We start from the raw sequence: 20494 nt of genomic DNA on the forward strand, positions 1-20494 counted from the left end.
TCCTCCTGCAAACATTTTTTTTTTGTGCTCAATGGGATTTGCAGTCCAGGATGATCCGGAGAGCAGTGGCCCAGCCCGGTAGGATGGGCTTTGATCCATGAAATCCAGTTTGGATTTACACATATACATGTATATACTGTACACATTCATCACCATCATCATGCAGTTTGTTTGTATACTGCATTTGCCACAATGCAGTGTGTTCAAAGCTATTCATAAAAAAAACCTGTACAAATACAGTATTAATTCTGATCTGTCATAACACTAATAATGTATAAATATAACATTAATACATTTATATATGTATTAATGCTATGACATCATACCATCACAACATCTTACCGGAGGTTCAGTAAGAACAACACACACCATAGGCCCATACTAAGATTAAAAGTAAGCTGACATTATGATAATAATTAAGTAGCTCTTATTAAGAACCTTGACAGAAAGAAAATGGGTTTATATTGGATTCACAGCAAAGAGGGGCAAAAGAGCCATGTTGCATTTAAATCAGAATGGCAATTATTAGAATATTAAACATGGTATTCTGCAAAAATTCCAAAGGGATTTTTTAAAGTGTAGCGTGTGAGTTTATTTAGATTTGCAACTCAGTGTTGACTATGACAGAGATGCAGATGGTTCCTGTCTGTTGTAAAACCTGGTTTGTATTCCATGTATGTATTTCCTAGATCAATCAGGCATTTTCACGGGTACGCTCTCAAGACAGATCTTCCCCTCGATGAAGCAAAGATTCACATTCAGGTAAGATTATGATCAACTAGCTGTTTGAAGAGTGAAGCTAGGGAGGTTTCCAGAATCACAGACTGGAAGGGGTAGTTAATGGATGGTGGAAGGAAGGGAGGGAGTGATATTAATGATTCAATCAGGACAAAAATAGAACTGTGAAAATCCCAACTAATATCTGTCTCATCAGAATATTTATTTTAAATAATCCCAACATTTTCTTAATAGAAGAAAGAGATAAATAGAAACCAGATTCCATTATTCTAATTTTTCACCTTTTTTTAAAAGAGAGGGTTTTTTTTTTTTGGCTGATGCTAAATAAACAAATAAGTAAAAGCAAATATCTAACAATGAATGAAAAACCAGTTTGGCAGCCTTCTGAAATAATATTTAAGTTCTATCCCCGGCCAAACTCCCAGTTGTCTGTCTATAAATGCATGACTGCCAAAAAACAAACCCCAAAAGACATTTGTAAGTCATATTTACACTTGGAATTCTGAAGGGAAAAGGTTGAAGGCTTGCTGATTTTTCGGTTAAAGCCTTTTGCATGGACATTTTAAAATGTTACATGTCATTATAGTTCAATCAAACCACACAGGGGCGACCGACTAGCAATTCCACATCCTACCACCAGATGTCGCCCAATATCAAACTCCAGAATTGACAGGTCAACTCTTTATATAGTAATAGGTTATCAACTAATTTCCCATTTGATATAGGTCAGATCCTAGGCTGGCTGGTGGATTCTGGGAATTGTAATCCAAGAAAGAAATGTGCCCATACTCTGGTCAAAGTGGATAAAGTAGAGGTAGATTGGGGAAGTGGGGGTTAAAATCATATGGAAACCATATTTAATACTACAGTTAGTATCCCATTGTGATTCTGAGCTAGAGAGGAGACCACTGAAGCAGTTGCTTGATGGTAAGTAAGAGCAAATCCCACTCAGTCAATAGGTCTACTCCAGTTGGGACTGGCAATAGGATACAGGCCTATGTTTTTGATAATTTGTTGTTGGGTGCTGTCAAATCGGAACTGACTTATAACGAACCTAATAGGGCTTTCAAGGTAAGTAAGGTATTTAAAGAAAAAAGCTCCAAAATTGACCAATTACGCTCATTAGCAGTGCATTCATCTCCTGCCTATTCGCACAATGAGACTCTTAATATCTGGAGTCACAAGTTCTGATGATTTTTTTAAGGACAACAGCAACAACAATAATAGCCTTAGAATTGCAGAGCTGAAAGGGACCCGATTGATCGTTGAGTGCAGACCTTGTAAAGGAGACACAGCAGAGAATGCTGCTGAGATGTCTAAAACTACTAAGCTATCTAGTAGTTCTGTTGGGGTCCTCGTTTTATTAGCAGCAGTACATCAAGAAGGTACAAGAGTACCCACTTGATGCTGGATGTAGATTTACGTGTTGAATTTAGCCAGGGCAGACTGGCAAGAATTTTGCATAGTTCGTTTTTTTTTTATACAAATGTACCCAGATCGCGCATTTCTTCATAAATGTGGCAAAAAGAGAAAGTGTGTTTAAAAAAAACACAACGAACCTGAAGCTGGAAGAAAGCAAAGCTAGTCGTCCCCACATCCATTTCTTGTGGAAATGAGGAGAACCCAATCCGCAGATCCTCTTCTGTGCACCATAAATAGAATAACTGAGTTGGGCCTATAAGGCCATTGAGTCCAACCGACTGCTCAATGCACAAATTAAAATCAAAGTAGATCTTACAGATGGTTGCCTAATTTTCTCTTGAATGCCTCTAGCGCTGGAGCACTCCGTGCCTCCTAAGGAATTAGTTGCAAGATAATTGGCTCCGTTGTCATACTGCTCTAACTGTTAAGAAGTTTTTCCTGATTATTCAGCTGAAATACAGCTTCCCGTAGCTTGAGCCCATTACTTCATGTCCTGCACTCTGGAATGATTGAGAACAGATTCTGCCCCTCTTCTGTAGGACTGCCTTTCAAAAGTCTTTGAAAAGGGCTATCCTATTTCTCCCCCACCCCCAAAAAATCTTCTTTTCTCAAGGCTAAAGATGCTCAGTTCTTTCAGCCCTGGTTACCCTCCTCTGAATGTGCTCCAGTTTGTGCTGGATCTAAAGAATAAATGTCACCCGGGTTCCTCTTTCCTCCGGCCGACAATCAGATGGGTCGGGCCAGTCAAGAAGCAGAAGCACCGAAACGGACGGAACCTTGCAGGTCATCTCCAGAGCCATTCCCAACTTCGGGTCCATCTATATATATTTTTGGAACGTCAACCCCCAGAAGGCCTGGTCCTCATGGCCGATGATGAGGAACTCTGGAAGTTCTGACCCCACAACGTTTGGGAATGACCCCAATCCCTTATTTTGTGGAGGATCCTTGAAGGGGCCTAGAGCTGCAGCTTCTTCGTACAAGTCCCTTCTTATAGACCTCTGGGAAGGGAGGCCCAACCGCTGGCAGGCCAGTCCATCAACCACCATCTATTACACTTAGGCAATTCTAGGAATGGTTATCGCTTCTCGCCTTGACCTCTGGAGCAACGGAGAACAAGTTGGCTCCCTCTTCTGCAGGACAGGCTTCCAGAACTGTGAAGACCGCAATTCCATCTTTTTTTCTTGGACTTGTCCTTTCCAAGCCGAACAGGATCATCTCTTTCCACGGCTCCACAAGGGGACTCAAGACTCTCCCGGGGAGACACTCTGTAGGAGACAGCCCTGAGGTTCGTCTTTCTCCTGCTGGGCAGAATGAAAGGATGTGATGTCGATCTTTGGCTCCTGTCCACTGGGAATCTCGCCACTAGGTGGAGTGTGAGATTTTCTTTTCTTTCCTCTTTTTTTGGAAAAAAAAATCTATTTCATTTGGGTGCGATGGATTCCCTGGTCCTATGCAATACACGAGAAGGAGGAGGAGGAGGAAAAAGTAGAAGAGGAAGAGGACAGTGAGGAGGAGGAGAAGCAAGAGGGGCCATTTCATTGGTTGGCCGGATTCTGCTTTAATATGATTGGCCGAGAGCTTCCGTTGATCATCCAAGATCAAAGCAGGGTCAAGACATCCCGGAATATCCAAAGCCTATAATGATAACTCATTGAGTTGGGCATCTGGCTAGGGAAGCAAAGGCTGTGAGTTCGATTCCCCAGAGTGCCACCTAGGAGAAAAGCCAGCCTGTGTGGCCTTGGGCAAGGTGCACAGTTTCATGGTACCCTTAGAAGAAGGGAATGGGAAACTATTTATGAGTATTCTCTGCCTGGAAAACCCTGAAAACGGTCTCCATAAGTTAGACTTTACTTGAAGGCACACAATTATTATCATTATAATACAAGCACATACATGCACAATTAATTAATTGCATTAATTTGAGTATCACATCAACCTGGCCATTGGACATTGGTCATAGAAGATCCAGCTGCAGTGAGCCTGCTTTTTCTGCCAGAAAAGATACTAGCGTGCTCTTGATAAGTAAGTACTTGAGTTTGTTTTCCTCGTCCCTCCCATTCGCTCTGCCTTTTGTGCTGTGTCTCTTAGACATGTTGCATATAATTCACTTTTCCTCTTTTGAAGTATTTTCCAATCTTTTTTTTAAATCATGTCACCTCCCCAAACCTGGAACACAGTCTGGAGAGACTTTTGTGTAGCATCTACTCCATATTTTTGTTGTTGTTGCTGTTCGGCAAAAAATTATATTTTGTTTTTTAAAAAAAACATTTCTAAAACATTTTAAAGGTTCTTTTTTAAAAAAAAAAATTATTTTCCAGGACGTTTGTTTTTACACTGCCTGGAGCTCTCTCCCAGCTTTATTACTTTGCATATTTTATGGGTCTTTATAATTTGAACCTTAAGAAAAAAATTAAACCACCCCCGCAGTTTGATTGAAGAGGCATATAAAAACGGCAATCTTAAATAAAATAAAAACGTTGGCGTCCCCAGCTGACATGGAATAGAGGCAGATGCTAACGTTCTAACTTTCAGACTTTGCAAAGAAGTCGGAGGGTGAATGACTGAGAGGGAAAATGTGTATAGGGAATGGGGGGGGGCAGGTCTCTCTTTTTTTTTTCCTCCGAAGTTATTCCGTCCGGCTCCACGTTTCACCGCTGCTACCACCAAATGTCTCCCAGGAGTTTCTCTGGAGCCTGGAGGTCTTTCAGCCAAAGGGTTGACTCCAAATGGGGGCTCTGATAGACTCTGAGCCCTTTTGAGATTAGAAACCTATATTTCTGTCTCTTTTTTTCCCCCCATCCCAAAGGCCAGCGTGCAAGTTTGGCTCAAGACTGACTGCAGACTTCTTGGCACCACGGACTCCATCGCTCGAGTAACCTTTTCCCCCTTTTCTGGAAGCTTGTTGTTAAGGTTTATGTAGTGTTTTTAGTGATGGATGGGAGAATTCTTTTCCTTCCCCCCGTGACATCAGCCAATTAAATGAGCGAAATAGAAAGACATGCACATGTATTAAAAAAAAACACCTCAGTGAACATCCTGGTTTTGAAATCTGGCAGATATATCTGGCTGTTCCCCTTCCTGCCCCAGGTGAAGTACAATTCGTGAAGATTTTTTTTAGTACATTTCTTAAGAAATTTGCAGTGAACAAGGGGATTCTGGGACCTGTAGTCTTCAGAAAATATTTCTGATCATGGGTCAAGATATTGCTTCTTCCATCAAATCTTCCTTTTGAAACATGGAGGCAATTTCTGGCCCTCCAGGGGTTGTTAGAACGCACTTCCCATCAGCCTGCTCCAGCCTGGCCAGAGGGGAGGAGCGATGGAAACTGTAGTACAACAGCTTCCAGAGAGTGACACATGGCCTATCCATGTTGTTCAGTAGCCTAGTATTGTAGAAGCCCTCTAAATGATCCTGGCTGGATTGCTCAGTGGTTTGGACCTCTGCCTGCAGAACCAAAGGTTGGGAGTTCGATTCCCCCACTGGGCCTCCGGGGAGAAAAGCCAGCCTGGGTGGCCTTGGGCAAGCTGCACAGTCCCAGGGCAAACCCCCCCCCCCCCGGAAAGAGGGAACGGGGAAGCCACTTCTGCGCATTTTCTCCCAAGAAAACCTTGAAAAGGGTTGCCGTAAGTCTGAACTGCCTTAACGGCGCCTGATTATCTTTATTATATACATAGAGAAAAACTTTGCTGGATTCCAAGTTTGGGCAAGAACTTTACCAAATTTGCAAATCCTTCAGAAACCCAGTGGAAGGACTTTGAGATGTGAAAAATAGGAGTGTGGAAGAAACCAGAGCAGTCAATTTAGCTCTTCAAAGTCTCGTTTTGAATCCCTCTGCATTCAGCCAGGTTTGTGGTGCTGAATCAGGACGTCCCAGCGCTTTCTGACTCAGTGGCCCACTGGTCCAACATGATCCTTTTTGTGCTGGGGAGCACTCTACCTATCAAGTCGGTCCTCTGCCAATAGAGCAGTGTGTCATTTAGTTCATTTTCCACATGAATTTCTTCCCCCAGTTTTGCAGAATTTGGCCCAAAGGCCCAACCCTACAAACCCTTGAAATGTAAAATATACGAACATAGAAGCGGGCAGTGCAGCTAGTCCTCAAGACTATGCCTTGATTCCAAAATGAAGATGACAAGGACCAGAGATTAATCATAATATAACATCTTTTGACTACAACTCCCAGAATCCCTAACACATTGGCCATCTTGTGGCTCTGGAACACTATGCAAATTTTTCCCAGAAGGGGAAAAATTCTTAAACACTTTTAAAGATAGTTGTTTTGGGTTTTTTTCCCCCACTGCCAGTCAGCAAGACCCTCCCCCCCCCCTACAGAGACTGGGTTGCCTGGGAATGGTTATGGGGGAAACCCTTAACGATGACATTTTGGCCTCTCATTCATGAAAGCTTTTGCTATTCTCAACTTACTGGTCACTGAGACATCACAGCCTTTGGTGAAGGGGAAGATATGGAGGCAGTGACAGAGTTCACTTTATTGGGCTCCATGATAACTGCAGATGGTGACAGCAGCCCCGAAATTAAAAGACGCCTGCTTCTTGGGAGGAAGGGGATGACAAACCTCGAAAGCATCTTAAAAAACAGAGACATCACCTTGCCAACAAAAGTCTGAATAGTCAAAGCTATAGCTTTCCCTGTAGTGATGTACGGAAGTGAGAGCTGGACCATAAAGAAAGCTGACCGCCAAAGAATTGACGCTTTTGAATTGTGATGTTGGAGGAGGCTCTTGAGAGTCCCCTGGACTGCAAGGAGGACAAACCTATCCATTCTGAAGGAAATCAACCCTGAGTGCTCCCTGGAAGGACAGATCCTGAAGCTGAGGCTCCAATACTTTGGCCATCTCATGAGAAGAGAAGACTCCCTGGAAAAGACCCTGATGTTGGGAAAGTGTGAAGGCGAGAGGAGAAGGGGAAGACAGAGGACGAGATGGTTGGACAGTGTCATCGAAGCAACCAACATGAATCTGACCCAACTCCGGGAGGCAGTGGAAGACGGGAGGGCCTGGCGTGCTCTGGTCCATGGGGTCACAAAGAGTCAGTCACGACTAAACAACTATAACAACATGTGGGGTATTGGCCGACATTTGAGTTATTAGCTATGATTCTCTTGCTGGGTGTGTGTGTGTCTCTGTTTGTAGGTGGGAAGTCTGAGCATGGACATTTCCATCAATCCACAGAAAATCGGCCATCGGGGAAAGGTGATGCAAAGCGAACATTTCAGACGGGGAGAGAAACAGGCGGGAGAAGTGAAGAGAGTCCAGAAAACAGACTTCGGTTCTGGCATTTAAGCTGGAAACCCTCCTGCTGCCTCTCCTTTGTGGACCAAACCATGTGTGAACAGTAAAATTTGGTGCGGAAAAACAGATCTTGAGAATGTTATAGTCCCAAGAGAATTGGTGAGTTGGAGGAGAAGAATCTCAGAAAAAACTTTCAGTAGTAGTGGTGGGGGGAAATGTTGCTCTGTAATTCCTCCTCTGTGAAATGTACATTTAAAAATCTTTTTTTGCCTGCTCTTGATTTTTTTTTCATCAGAAAAAAAAATGAGAAGGACGTTGGCTTTCCAAATCCCACCCACCATGCCCAGTAAGATACTGGTACCTTCTTATATGCAAATATTTATAGCAATTGCCGTGCTGTCATTCTATATCGTATATATCTTTTGCTATATCCAGTTGTCCAAAGACATTTTCCAAGCTGTTACAGAGAACCGTACACACAAAGCTGTTCTAGCAGTTTTCAACTACTTAAGGAGCATGTCTTTTGTAAAGCTACTGGATCTTAATGGGCTGCTCAAGCTAACCCCAAGATAGGTTCCATTACAACAGGGAAAGTTCACAGCAATGCATTGCTTGGGAAATCTGTCCCTTCCCTGCTTCCAGCTTTTGTACGGATTGTAGGGGAGATGAGAGGAAGTTTTCAGGCATCTCTGAAGGCCATAGGCTGCTAAAAGTAGGCATGGGATTTTCAGATTGGTTGGACTACGGATTCCATAATTCTCTTTTCTGGTAGTTCCCCTGGAGAGAGAGGCACTTGTTATGATGTGCCATCAAGTCGCTTTCGACTTAGAGTGATTCTACGAATGAGCGCTCTCCAAAGTGTCCCGTCCTTCACAGCTCTGCTGAGCTGTTGTAGACTCAAGACTATGGCTTCCTTTAGGGAGCCGGTCCATCTCATATTTGGTCTTTCCTCTTTTCCTGCTGCCTTCCACCTTTCCCCGCGTTATTGTCTTTTCCAAAGAATCCTGCCTTCTCAGGATGCGCCCAAAGTAGGACAGCCTCAGTTTCAACATTTTTTGCCTCCAGAGATGGACACCTTAAATGCATCTGAACTGGAGAAAGGGCAGCTGGGGGATCATGGCTTAGGATAGGCCTGGGCCTACTCAGAAACAAAGCTACCCCAGTGCTAGCTGGGAGCCTCTGGCTTTTAGGCAGAACGAGCTGGCTACTTCAATGGGAGTACAGTATTGCGAAAGGCCAACAAATTGAGGTGCATTGAATTTGTTACGATTATATTTTTACTGGCAGGTAGAGGCTGGTGCATTTGTGAGATCTAGTGGCCAGCTTTGGCTCTTCTGCCACCGGATGCGGGTGCCACAGAGGCGTCGTGGGCTGCTCCATCGCAAGCCACGCCATGCCTTGGCCTGCCTGTTTGCAAGGGGGAGGTTTTCCCACTGCTCATCTCATGGAGCTCAGCTCCTGCCTGAAAGTGGACAACACAAAATGTTGGATGGGATGAAAAGTAAGTGGATGGAGAACTTAAAACTAAGCGGGGGGGTGAGAGAAGAGGGAGGACGCCTCGTCTCCTCGGGGGACCGGTTGCTTTTGCTGCCTATTTATCCATCTGTAAAGTAACTGCATGCATCAGGGTTTCTCGTCTGAAATGAAACCACTGACTGGGGAGGGTTCGAAGACGGAGGGCGGGGGGGGGGGAAGAGGAAAGGAAGGGTATTCTTGCCAGCACCTGTGTTCTGAACTGCGAATTCTTCTTCCTCCCTCACCATTGGGTGCCATCAGTAACACCTTTCGGCAGAACACATCCCTGCGAATCTTCAGCGGCCAGAGGTGTTGATGACAGCATGGCCCCGTTCTACAGGGGGGGAAACGGGCCCCCATCCTTTACTTGCCAGGTAACCGGAGGAAGAGAGAGTAGGGAAGGAAATGACTTTAAAAGATTGTCCATTCTGGACGGATATATCGGGTCTTTCTTTTCAACGTGGAAATTCTCAAGGTGGAGTGAACGCCGGCCGAATGGTTCCTCTGTGGCTCTCGGACAAACCAAACCCAGAGGTAGAGGAGAACTCTCTGAACACCCCAGCAAGCATGGCCGGCGATTTGTCACCCGGCTACCCTTGCTTACATCTGAGTAGACATGCCCAGAACTGCGTTGCTGATGTCGGATCAGTCAGATGAACTGCCATCCCCACATATCTGCTGTTTAACACTGCTGTCTTCGTGGCCTTGTAAGATGGCAGAGATAACGTCACCGTTTTCAGTGATAAAAACAATTTCAGGGCATAAAAAGTGAGGGAGGGAGGGATGGTTTGATGAAGGTCACTGTTCCCTTATTAACAGAATTTTAAGTGGTCTGTGTATTAAAAACAAACGAGTCCAACCAAGGGCTTTCCAATAAATCCAGCCAGCTTTTACAATGTATATAATCTCTATAAACAATCTTTCCCCCTGTTTATGCCGACAGAATTAGGTACAAAGAAAACTCCTGGGCAGGAAAATCAAACATAAGGGCTTCGAAAGACTAGGGAAGAGTCTTTTTAATTTTTATTTTAAAGAAGATAATCTTTAAACTAGAAGGAGCGATACATGGGGAAGTTCCTTCTTCTCAGTTACGACTGCTTAAAGCCCCACTGTGAAGTCTGGTGGATTCTGAGAACTGTTATTCGTCCTTTCTAAATACTGTATGTTTATATGTTTCGGCACCTCTACCAACCTCGCAGAAGCGATGTCTTCAATGTGTGATGTTCACAGAGACCTCTAGTCCGACATTTCCAATGTCAGAATTGGCAGCTAGTATGGTCACCTGGAGGCTTCTGGAAGTTTCCGTATCCATGGAGCCGTGCTATTTTGCCTAGATTGCACTACCTCAGGCTCAGGGGGTACCACCTTGAGCGAAAGATACCATTTCAGGCTGAAACTGGACGACAGAAACGTAAGAAAGAAGTAGCTCTTCTGTCTTACAAATAGAAATGGACCAAAAACAACAACAAAACAAAACATCTGCATTATATTTTGCAACTACTATTTCCAAAAGTTCCAAATAAAGTAATCCTAGAACGAGCTGGAATTTTTAGCATGTATACATTACTGAAACAGCAACATCTACCTTGGCTTGGGCATGTTGTGAGAATGGCTGATGGTCGGATTCCAAAAGATCTCCTGTATGGAGAATTAGTGCAGGGAAATCGCCCCAGAGGGAGACCACAGCTGTGATACAAGGATATCTGCAAGCGGGATCTGAAGGCCTTAGAAATGGACCTCAACTGATGGGAAACGTTGACCTCTGAACATTCAGCCCGGAGGCAGGCGGTGCATCACGGCCTCTCCCAATTTGAAGAGACCCTTGTCCAGCAGGCCAAGGAAAAGAGGCAGTCCTGAAACCAGCAAAATTAGGGAGCTGTACAGGCGACCAGATTGTATTTGTCTTCAATGTGGAAGGGATTGTCACTCTCGTATTGGCCTTCTCAGTCACCCCAAGTCCTCCATACAGAGCACGTTACCCTAGTCTCTCGAGACTGAAGGATGCCTACACTAACTATTTGCCTTTGTTCAGTTTGAGCTTCCCGTTCTGTTTTGTTTTTCCATGGTGAACGAACTTCTATCTGCAGTCTAGAATGGTTACAGTCCAATAACCGTTTTGCCATCACTGGATGTTCTTCATGTAGACGGTGGTTCCTCGGAGACGATGGGACCTATGGTAAGAAGGGGCTGAGTGAGCCTAGAGGAACAGGATAAAGCCCTATTGTCTTTTTCACATGATTTGCTCAGAAATATATTCCTGGATGCTTCCAACAATGTGCAAATTTATCTCTTTTGTTTTCACTGTATTCCCCTCCCCACCCCGAATCCCATCAGCGTATTCTTCCAGGACTGTGTTGAGCTCAAAAGAGTTCATTTATTTTTTTCCTCCCTACTGAATAGGTTGCGAGGATGGTTAAACCTTAAATGTGCATTTTCCATACCCATTTTTCAAGGGCATGCATTTTGCCCTCATTGCCTCACAAACTACAGCACCCTTGCGTGCATGTTTGAAATAGATGCATTTTTAAAATTGGGCATATTTTGTAACAGTATGTATGATTTTGTGCACATTTTTTTATTTCCGTGGCAAGTCTCAGAAACGTATGGATTTCCAAGGTGAGATGTTTTGATCCTAGTACCAATATAAAGAGGTAGGAATTAAATATTTCCCTAGAGAAATGGAGCCTCTCCCCAAATTTATTTCCTATCCGTAGTTCCATCTGCTTGCTTCAAAAAAAGACTCTCTCAAGCTGTTAACAGCCAGAATCCTTGTGATTAAAATGAGGCTTAAAACCTTCAATATATGTTTCCCATCTAAACATTTGATTATAATTTTATAGCTTTCTTTTTAACCAGATACTCACAATATTGGAAATAGCTTTAGGTTAGAGGCGGTGTGTAACTGTTCCAGTTTTAACAGGGACACCAGCGTCTATATATAGTGAGCACCAAACATTTTATAAAATACATTTGGCAGCAACCATGTTGCAGTATATTGTATACCACATAGATTAAAAACACTTTTTCCAGTTCGTGGCCAATATAAAAAATATTGCTTCCCCCCCCTCTTTTTTCTGCCTCCTCTCTAGAGAAAAATCTGGAAACTGTTATAAGTAAATAATAATAATTGCCATGGTAAATCTGTGGGTGACGACATAGAGAAGTCAAGCGATGGTCATACCCCCACATTCAGTCCCGGGTCCTAACATATTTTAGTAACTGGCGCCAGATCACCCAGTGAGCCTCATAAATGTGGTGGAATCTGAACCCAGATCTTCCCAATTTTCATCTAATCCTCTAACCACTACAGCATACTGGATCTGTAAAACAGTGACGATATCAATCCTGTCATTGAAAATGGAGATCGTTCTGGGTTTGGCTACTGCAGACTACTTTCTGGCAACCTCGCAGCACAGCAGAGGCAAGAATAACAGGCTACCTACCTTGCAGGGTTGGTGTGAAACTTGTGAGAACTCAAAGAACATGAATTATCTGTAGGGCTGATAGTGGCTGTACTGGAACACAACTGGTTTATAGAATGTAACCCCCCAACTTTTGTATAAACTCTAAAGGGATGACTGAAGTGTGGGAAAGTCTATAGAAAACAAAATTTGGTAGTCCTCAGGGTGTCACAAGACTCTATCATTATGTCTGGTGCTGGTACCAACAACTGTAGAAACAGTTTTGTAAAACTACGCTTTGGACTACGACGCCTAGCATAGACACTGGATTCTGGGTGTTGTAGCTCCTCCAAAGTGAACTTTTCGACACTGTCTATGCACACTCCATAAATCCCACAACTAAAAACACATTAACTCCAAAGGACTAGCATCCTGTAATTACCATGTTTACAATGGCTTTATAAGTGTTACAGAAAAGTTACTCTCTCAGTTCCTTCTCTTTCTGCCCTCCGGACTTATTGAAGATAGATTTTTTTTAAAAGATTAACCTGGGTGCCCATAGAATTCTCCAAAATTGGAATTTACTGAGGTAATCAAAATGCATGTTTTTAGATCAACATGACAAACTTGCTTCAAATGGGTTTTTTAGCTCCATCAATAGGCCCGTCTGAAAGGACAAACATAGTTGAATCCATCATATTTATTGCATTTAATCAAAACTTGATTTTGGTTAAATTTATTCCATATGCATTGTGTATGACGTGTTCCCATTTCAAGACCCAGGTCTGTAAATATCGCTCTTGTGCGGGAGAAGGTTCAAATGCTCGAAGAGTGAGCGTTAACAAGATCGGGAGTGTTAATCTACAGCCGAGTCCAAAACGGGGAGCTGGTGTGGAGTAGCCGAACTAGAGTCAGACTAGGACTCAGGAGACCTGGGTTCGAAGCTCTGCTTGGCTGTGAACTGGGGGTCACTGCACCCACAATTTTTTGGAAACTTTATTAGAATTGCCATAAGTTGAAAGCGATTTAACAGAAACAGGCATAGAGCTGTGTGCTTAAGGGGGCTGACGTAGGAAGGGCTTTGAATTCCTTCCAGGTTGGTTGTGAGTATACAATGGACAAGACGTCATCGCAGGCTGGCCATGGCCCTCTGGGGATGACAACGAGCGGCTTTCAGAAAGGGTTGGACTACAAGTCTCATCGCCCCCTGCCAGTGGTTGTGCAAGCTAAGGCTGATGGGACTTGTAGTCCAGCTTTGTGTGGACAGCCACATTCAGCGTTCCCATTTCTTAGGAGAATAACAGTATAATAGTGTGTGTGTGTGTGTGTGTTAATTAAGGTGATTTAATTACATTTTTGAGTTTATTTTAAATTTTATTTATTTATTTGTTGGCCCAAAGGGGATTGAATGGTGGTGAAAGAGAGGTGAGGCAGCATATATATATATAAAAATCGAAAGGGGTGTGTGACGCCAAAATGTTTGGCAACCTCTGCCATAAAAAGGAGGCCCTATAAATCTTTGGATAACTGAATATATCATGGTGTTCTATAAAATCTTTGTAGAATTGAATATACTGTATAAACAAGCCAGCCAGCCAAAAATCATAAATATATAACCTTGTGCCTTTATTTTCCTTTCTGTTTCCTCAAAACAAAAATTCTGGGAATTGTAAAGGTCAGAATAGAGCTGAGTAGATTGGGGGGGGGTTGGACTACAACTCCCAGAATTCTGTGAGGCAACCTCTCTAGTGCGACTAGGACCTGGTGTGCTGCCCAGGGAATTCTGGGAGTTGCAGTCCACAGCCTCTGCCTCGCCAAGTCTGGCAAATTCCCTCTGAGGGAGACGTTGTGTTTTCTCAGGGAACTGCATTTCCCAAAGGCCTCTGGGGCATTAAAAAAAAGGAGGGAAATTTTGAATATGGATACCATTTAATACCAAAATGTAGCTAATATACCTTTAAGAATACAGTATACCTTTTTTCTCTCTTTCCACAGGTGTTGCTTATTGGCATTTAAAAATTAATTCTGGTGGTGAGGGGAAGGAAAGGCTACACCTGAGGCGACTAGGCCTCAGGCCAGGCAGAAAATGGCTGACCTGAGGGAAGGAATATTCTTCCCGGTAGGCTAAAACAGCACCCTTTTTCTCCAGAAACATCATTATTTGGGGTGCTTGTAATTATTAGTGTAATAAGAACAAATTCTGCAGGCTTATAGTGGGGTAGAAAAGAGGAATGTTTTGTAACCACAGTCCAGGAAAAAGTAAGTTTATTTTCTGGGGCTTTTGCTCGATTTTAGGGTGTGTTTTGTTGTTGTTGTTGTTGTTTTCCTTCCCAGGCCTTTTCTTCTTACGTGAAGGCCATTGCCTCAGGCGGCAGATTTTGGGGAGGTGGTACCCAAAAAGTAGCCCATGTTTAGTTCTGGAGTTTTGCTGCTCTTTATTTGCTGGGAAAAGGGGTTTGAGGGAAAATGTACCTCAGGTGCCCCAAGGTAGGCTCAGGGAAGGGGGGGAGGGAGCCGTGGGCGCCGTTGCTTCAGGCGGCAAAATGCCTTGGGATGGCCTGTGTCTATCTCCCCATCCCCCACTTGGTAAAAATGTCCATAAGCTTTTCCAGGCAAGCCCTAATGGAACCCGGTTTCTGCTCCCTGAGGCCTTCCTTCCCCTGACGGTTTTCCCCAGTTGCAAGCGGACGTGTTGATTATGCTACAACATTTATAAATGTTATCAAACGTTTATGCTGGAAAACAAACAAGGGGGGGGGGAATTTGTTATTGGCAGGATTGCAATTAACTGGTTTATTTTAGTGCGGGCTTTCATGGACTACAGTCCACAAAACGTCCTAAAATAAAGACTGTCTGTCTATCCCATGTTCTTTTCTGTCTGTCTATCTGTCCGTCTATCCATCTATCCCATATTGTCTGTCTGTCTGTCTGTCTGTCTGTGTATCAAAGGAGGCAACTGAATGACAGTAGAGTTTAACTGCATATATGTATACTGTATTAAATTGAACTGTGTTGGATTGCTAAGGGGTGCATTTTATCCATACACACGCCAGTATAAATGTTCAGGTGCTGGACAAAGGGCAAGGAAAGCCGGGTTTCATTCTCCACTGAGACTTGCAATTAACTTGAATCTCATTGTACGGTAGTTCCTCTCCTACCTCTCAGGGTCATTGTTAGAGTAAAACCAATGCATTGTGGCCCCTTGTATTGTTCCCCCTTCCAGATGAACCCATTTTCCCCCAGTGAATTACAACCAACTTCCACAGATTCATGGGGATGTGTCTGGGAAGTGTAGGTTGTGATCTACAAGATCTGTTGCTGAAACAAACATGGACAACATTTTTGTTTTTGCTGAAACCAACTAGTAGACTACTTCTTCCTGAAACAGTTGGGATACAAATGAGTGCAGGGGGCAGTAAGGAGACCAGAAAAAAGATAAGAAAATAACAAATGGTCTGGAGTTCGTTATTTCTAAGCACTCCGGTTTAATATTGCTGTTATTCCCCTCCAGTAATATCGGAATTATCGTTGTAATATCCGGGAGGCAGTGGAAGACAGGAGGGCCTGGCGTACTCTGGTCCATGGGGTAACAAAGAATTGGACACGACTTAACGACTAAACGACAATATCGGAAACAAGGAGAGAATCCCCTGCAGTGAAACTTGAATTGGGCTGTGTTAGAATTACGTACTTAGACAGAGGTTAAGGATTAAATAAACCTCCCGAACAGCTGCAGAATAAATTTTTATTTGAAAGAAAACAGCAAGGGTTAAGTCAAACATAACAAGTAGTTTATACTCTTCTCAAAGGGAAGACAAGAGAGAATCTAAACGTTTGCAAGTGGGTGGATATTTTTGAAAAAAAAATAGATAAATTATTCTTTCTATCTTTCTAGTCAGAAAAAGGCACATTACTACCGCAACAGAAGCAGTTGTTAAAGAAGGACCTTTATTTTCCATTATGGATGGGTAAGTATATTTCAAATTTATTCTTCACTGGAATTCTGAAGTCTAGATATACATGGAAAATGTTGACTTGGTGGGGAGCCAGGATATAAAATGGCAGTACTGGGGTGGGGCTAATAATATGAAACGGGGGCCAGGGTGATGTGAGCTGGATTATGAGCCAGCATTCATGAAGTTAGAGGACCAGGATTTTTGGATCAGCAGGGATGATGATCTCGCGTGGCTCCTTTTCTTGAGTTCCACATTTCCCTTGACCTTATCTTAAATATCTTACACAGTGCTGCAATTCTTACCCTGTCAACAGAGAGAGGATTTCATACACTGTTAAACATGATGGTTAGTAATACCTATTGTAACGCAAAGGCTTTTTGTCCGGTTTGGTCTTGAATAAAGAGTAAAGATCCATTAGCTGTACAAAAGACCTCATTGTGGTGGTAAGAATGGCTAGAACTGGTTTCTTACTGTACAATAATAATAAATACAATAACCTGCATCTGTGGCCTCCTCTTAAGGATGAGTCTGTCAGGAATATTGTAAAAACCTTCACTTCTAAATGTAAACATGTGATAAATGTGCAATTGAAGAGTTTGTGCTTTTATAGAAGATAGTTTAATTACAAATATGTATATAATTTTCATTAAAATGTGTTTCATTTATATGTTTCTGCATGCTATTATCTTAAGCAAAGCGTGCTGCTTTGCTTATCCCGAGTTACACTATAAAGCCTCCCATAAATCCTAATAATATGTGGGTACTGCAGCAAACCTGTGGTTGTTGGACATTCATTATGCTCTCCATCACTCTTTCCTGTATTGTTGTGGTGCTGTTTTTATGCCAGTGTCAATCGGCCAGTACCTTTGCATGTCTGTGCTGCTGCTGTGGCTACCTAAGGAACTATGTTCACAACCTGAACATCAGACATTAAAAACAATGATGATAAAATTTCCCATCTGTTGTTCAAGAAGCTGAGGTAGTGTTCATTATCCCCTCCTATGTAAAGCTCAAAACTAATTAATTACAAATAATTTAGTAACTGGTGACTAGTTTTCTTTCAGGCATCGTGGAATATGACAAGTAATTGAAAAAGGTGCTTTACAGATATAATTAGTAACATGAGTAACAGTCACTTTTAATACTTTTTTTAATAGGAGGTGGGTTTTTTCCCCTTTCAGATTTTATGCCATACTATTTATCCTAAATGGCAAAATAGATGTCCTTTGATTTTTATCTTTTGTGTTTTTATTAATATTTCCAAGGTGCAGTGTCAGAATTGGCCAAAAGAGAATACCAGTGAGTATTTCTTCATGTTTTCCTAGCAAAATGGTAACACCAAAATTCCAGATAAATAATAAGCAACCCAAAGAATTACTCAAGTAAATTGAGCAATGGAAAGCAAAGAGTAACACAACAGGTTGTTTCTGAAAATGTAACACTGTGAGCTATGGTCTCACACAGACCCTCCCAGCAAGGTAAGCTAGGTTGGGGGAAAGTGAACAGCCCCAGAAGGATCCAGTGAGTCCATGGACAAGTGGACGTCTAAACCTGGGTCTCCCTAGAATGCAGATACTGTAATTTACTTGTTTGGTCTACAGAACCCAGACTCCCTACTCACTATGGTGACTTTTTCAATCCCTGAATCTTTGTGTTTTATCTGGTGCTCTAAACAATGCATCAAATCGAGAACCTTGATTCATGCATTTAAGGAGCGAAATCGTTGTTCCAGGTAGTCCCTCCAGCCCAGTTATCATCATCCTAGAGCTGCAGAGCTAGAAGGGACCCTGTGGGTACTTCAGCCTTCAGTGACAAAGCTTTCCTGGGCTTAGAGATGTTCTTCAAGTGTGCGCTCATGCAGCCTTCCATCCTGTGGCACGAATATATAGATACACACAGATAGCTGGCTCAAGGTCAATTCAGTCCTCTATCCTTTCAGGTATATTGAATATATATACAGTATATTGCTGGGGAAGCAACGTGCAACCTGCATAATTAAACTGTAAACCACCTGGAGAAAGCTTTAAGCACTATGGGGTAGTATATAAGCGGCACACTTTGCTTTGCCTCGCTCAAGGTAGGGCAAAGCCCTGGCTCCAGGTATGCCCCATCCGTAGGTTTGTGGCAGTGCTTAGAAATAAAACCACATAAGTGTAACCAGAATGTTTCTGTATTTGAAAGGTTTGTGTGTGTGGCAGGGTCCTTCTCAAGCCAGCTGCATGTGTACAGCTGCAGCTGAGGGGAATTAAATTGAAAAGGTACAAGGTGAGGCATGGAAATCATGACGTGCGAAGCGAAACGGGAAGCCTCGGCTCTAGCGGGGAGTCGCCACAACGGCTACGAGGTGTTCCTGATTCTGTCATCAGGCCCTCAGCCTGCTTTTCCAAGGTAAATAGTCACATAGTAAGTGAGGGTCAGAAACTAACGTTCATCAGCAATACCATCATAATCCAAATGAAAGAGGCTGTGAATTGGGCATTCTAAGGATTTGACAATCCGTCATTCTTTTCATTTCCATTTCTAAGAATCATAGAATAGTGAAGTTTGGAAGGGGCCCGTAAAGCCGTTCATCCCAACCCTCTGCTCAAGGGAGGAATACAAATCGTAGGATATCTGACAGATGGTTGTCCAATTTTCTCTGGAATGTCTCCAGCGTTGGAGCGCTCACCACCTCCCAAAGTCATGGGTTCCATCGTCATACTGCTCTAACAGGAAGTTTTTTCAGATAGTCAGCGGAAATCTGACTTGCTGTAGTCTGAGCCCATGATTACATGCCTTGTACTCTGGGATGATCAAGAACAGATCCCGCCCCTCCTCTGTATGACAACCTTTCAAATATTTGAAAAGTATTATCATATCAGCCCTCTGTATTCTTTTCTCTTAACACTCGGTTCCTAGATGTTTGAGCTTTTGAAGATGCTTTTCAATTGCTAGCTTTAAAGAAAATCTCAGTTTCTTTAACTGTAACATTATTATTGGGTTTTTTTTTCCTGTAATGTGTGCACTTTCTACATACATTTCAGTATGGATATTTTAAAAAATAGATTAAACCAATAGCTTAAAATTGCAAGAGATGAGATTCTGACTAAACATTAGGAAGAATACAGTATCTGGACTATAAGAGCTGGTCAGTGGTGGCACAGACTATCTGCGAAGGTGGTGTACTCCCCTTCATTTGAGAGATTTGGAAGTGGTTGGATGGCCTCCTGCAATAAAGCTGGAGACACCAGCACAGGCTGGGACTTGAAGCCTGCAATACTTCTCCTTCACCATCCATGGAGGCTGTACCGCCAGAACTATAAAAGTAACTGTAAAGTTACAATTACATTGCAAAGGAGTTAAGTTATCCCTTGTTAAGTTGCAGAGTAACGTAGTCATACCTAGGCTATTAGGAAAAAATAAAAGAAAAGCGATTGCAAACCAGTTATTTGTAAATAACAAGTTAGCTGTAACTATGTGCTCCCATCTTCTATGCGGTATATGCATGTATGAGCCTGAGAGAGGGAGGAGGCCAACACTGCCTGTAAAATAGCTTTTCTTTAATGGCACAGTCTTCCTCTGTTTGGATAAAGAGTAAATGCCTTGTGAAATGGCATGTTTTGTCTTTACAGCCCCCAAACCTCATTCTTGGTTTTCACATTACCGCCTTTATTGGGTTCTCCTTTGGAAAAGGTTGCCCTCAAGTGCTGACTTAGATAGTGATCTGTACAAAACCAGCATCTCTTGGCTCTGCCTGTGGAACCCTATAGCGCTCGTAAGCATGTGTCGCCATTTTCCACGTTAGCCTTCCAAGGTAATTTCTTGGATGTCTTGTAGATATTTCTCTCTCTCTTTCTTTCTCTCTATCACTTTAAAAGAGAAGAGGTGTGAGAGAGGAAACACAACTCTCTTCCACCGACTGCTGCCAGAAACTTTCTCTCTTCTTCCTGCTTTTTAAAAAGATTCCCTCCTTACTTATACAGTTCAAGGAAGATGCAGCTAAGCTTCCTGGTCTGTAGCATTTTATGAGGTGGGGAGATTTTCCTGCCCCATGCAGCCTCAGTGATGGAGTGGACTTAGAACTGTCGGGTCAAAGCACTCGGACTCTTTAATTTGAAGGGATAATTACGTCGTCTGCAAACGGTGCCCATATCCTTGGGCTGCCTTCTCTGTCTCCTCTGCACTTAGTTTTAATCCTCAAAGTAGCTGGCATGTGTGTGTGTGTGTAAAAT

General features: G+C 42.8%; 1 protein-coding gene across 9 annotated transcripts in view; it reads left to right on the forward strand.

The window, feature by feature from the left end:
* The first annotated feature begins 690 nt into the window (after positions 1-690).
* TBX4 (T-box transcription factor 4) overlaps positions 691-20494 on the forward strand; it is a 103864-nt gene continuing 84060 nt past the window's right edge. Inside the window, exons 1-6 of one of the 9 annotated variants that reach the window (XM_078379293.1) lie at positions 691-762; positions 7352-7570; positions 8699-8912; positions 9188-14586; positions 16223-16295; positions 17549-17582. In XM_078379293.1, coding sequence (XP_078235419.1) covers positions 14559-14586; positions 16223-16295; positions 17549-17582 — 135 coding nt within the window. In that variant the 5' untranslated portion in view covers positions 691-762; positions 7352-7570; positions 8699-8912; positions 9188-14558. Of the gene's footprint in view, positions 763-6583; positions 7571-8698; positions 8913-9187; positions 14587-16222; positions 16300-17548; positions 17583-20494 lie in introns of those variants that run through there. The other 8 variants (XM_078379294.1, XM_078379295.1, XM_072978549.2 and 5 more) reach the window with 8 other exon arrangements.

The sequence above is a fragment of the Pogona vitticeps genome, chromosome 7, assembly GCF_051106095.1.
Source record: "Pogona vitticeps strain Pit_001003342236 chromosome 7, PviZW2.1, whole genome shotgun sequence".
In the NCBI taxonomy this organism is placed as follows: domain Eukaryota; kingdom Metazoa; phylum Chordata; class Lepidosauria; order Squamata; family Agamidae; genus Pogona; species Pogona vitticeps.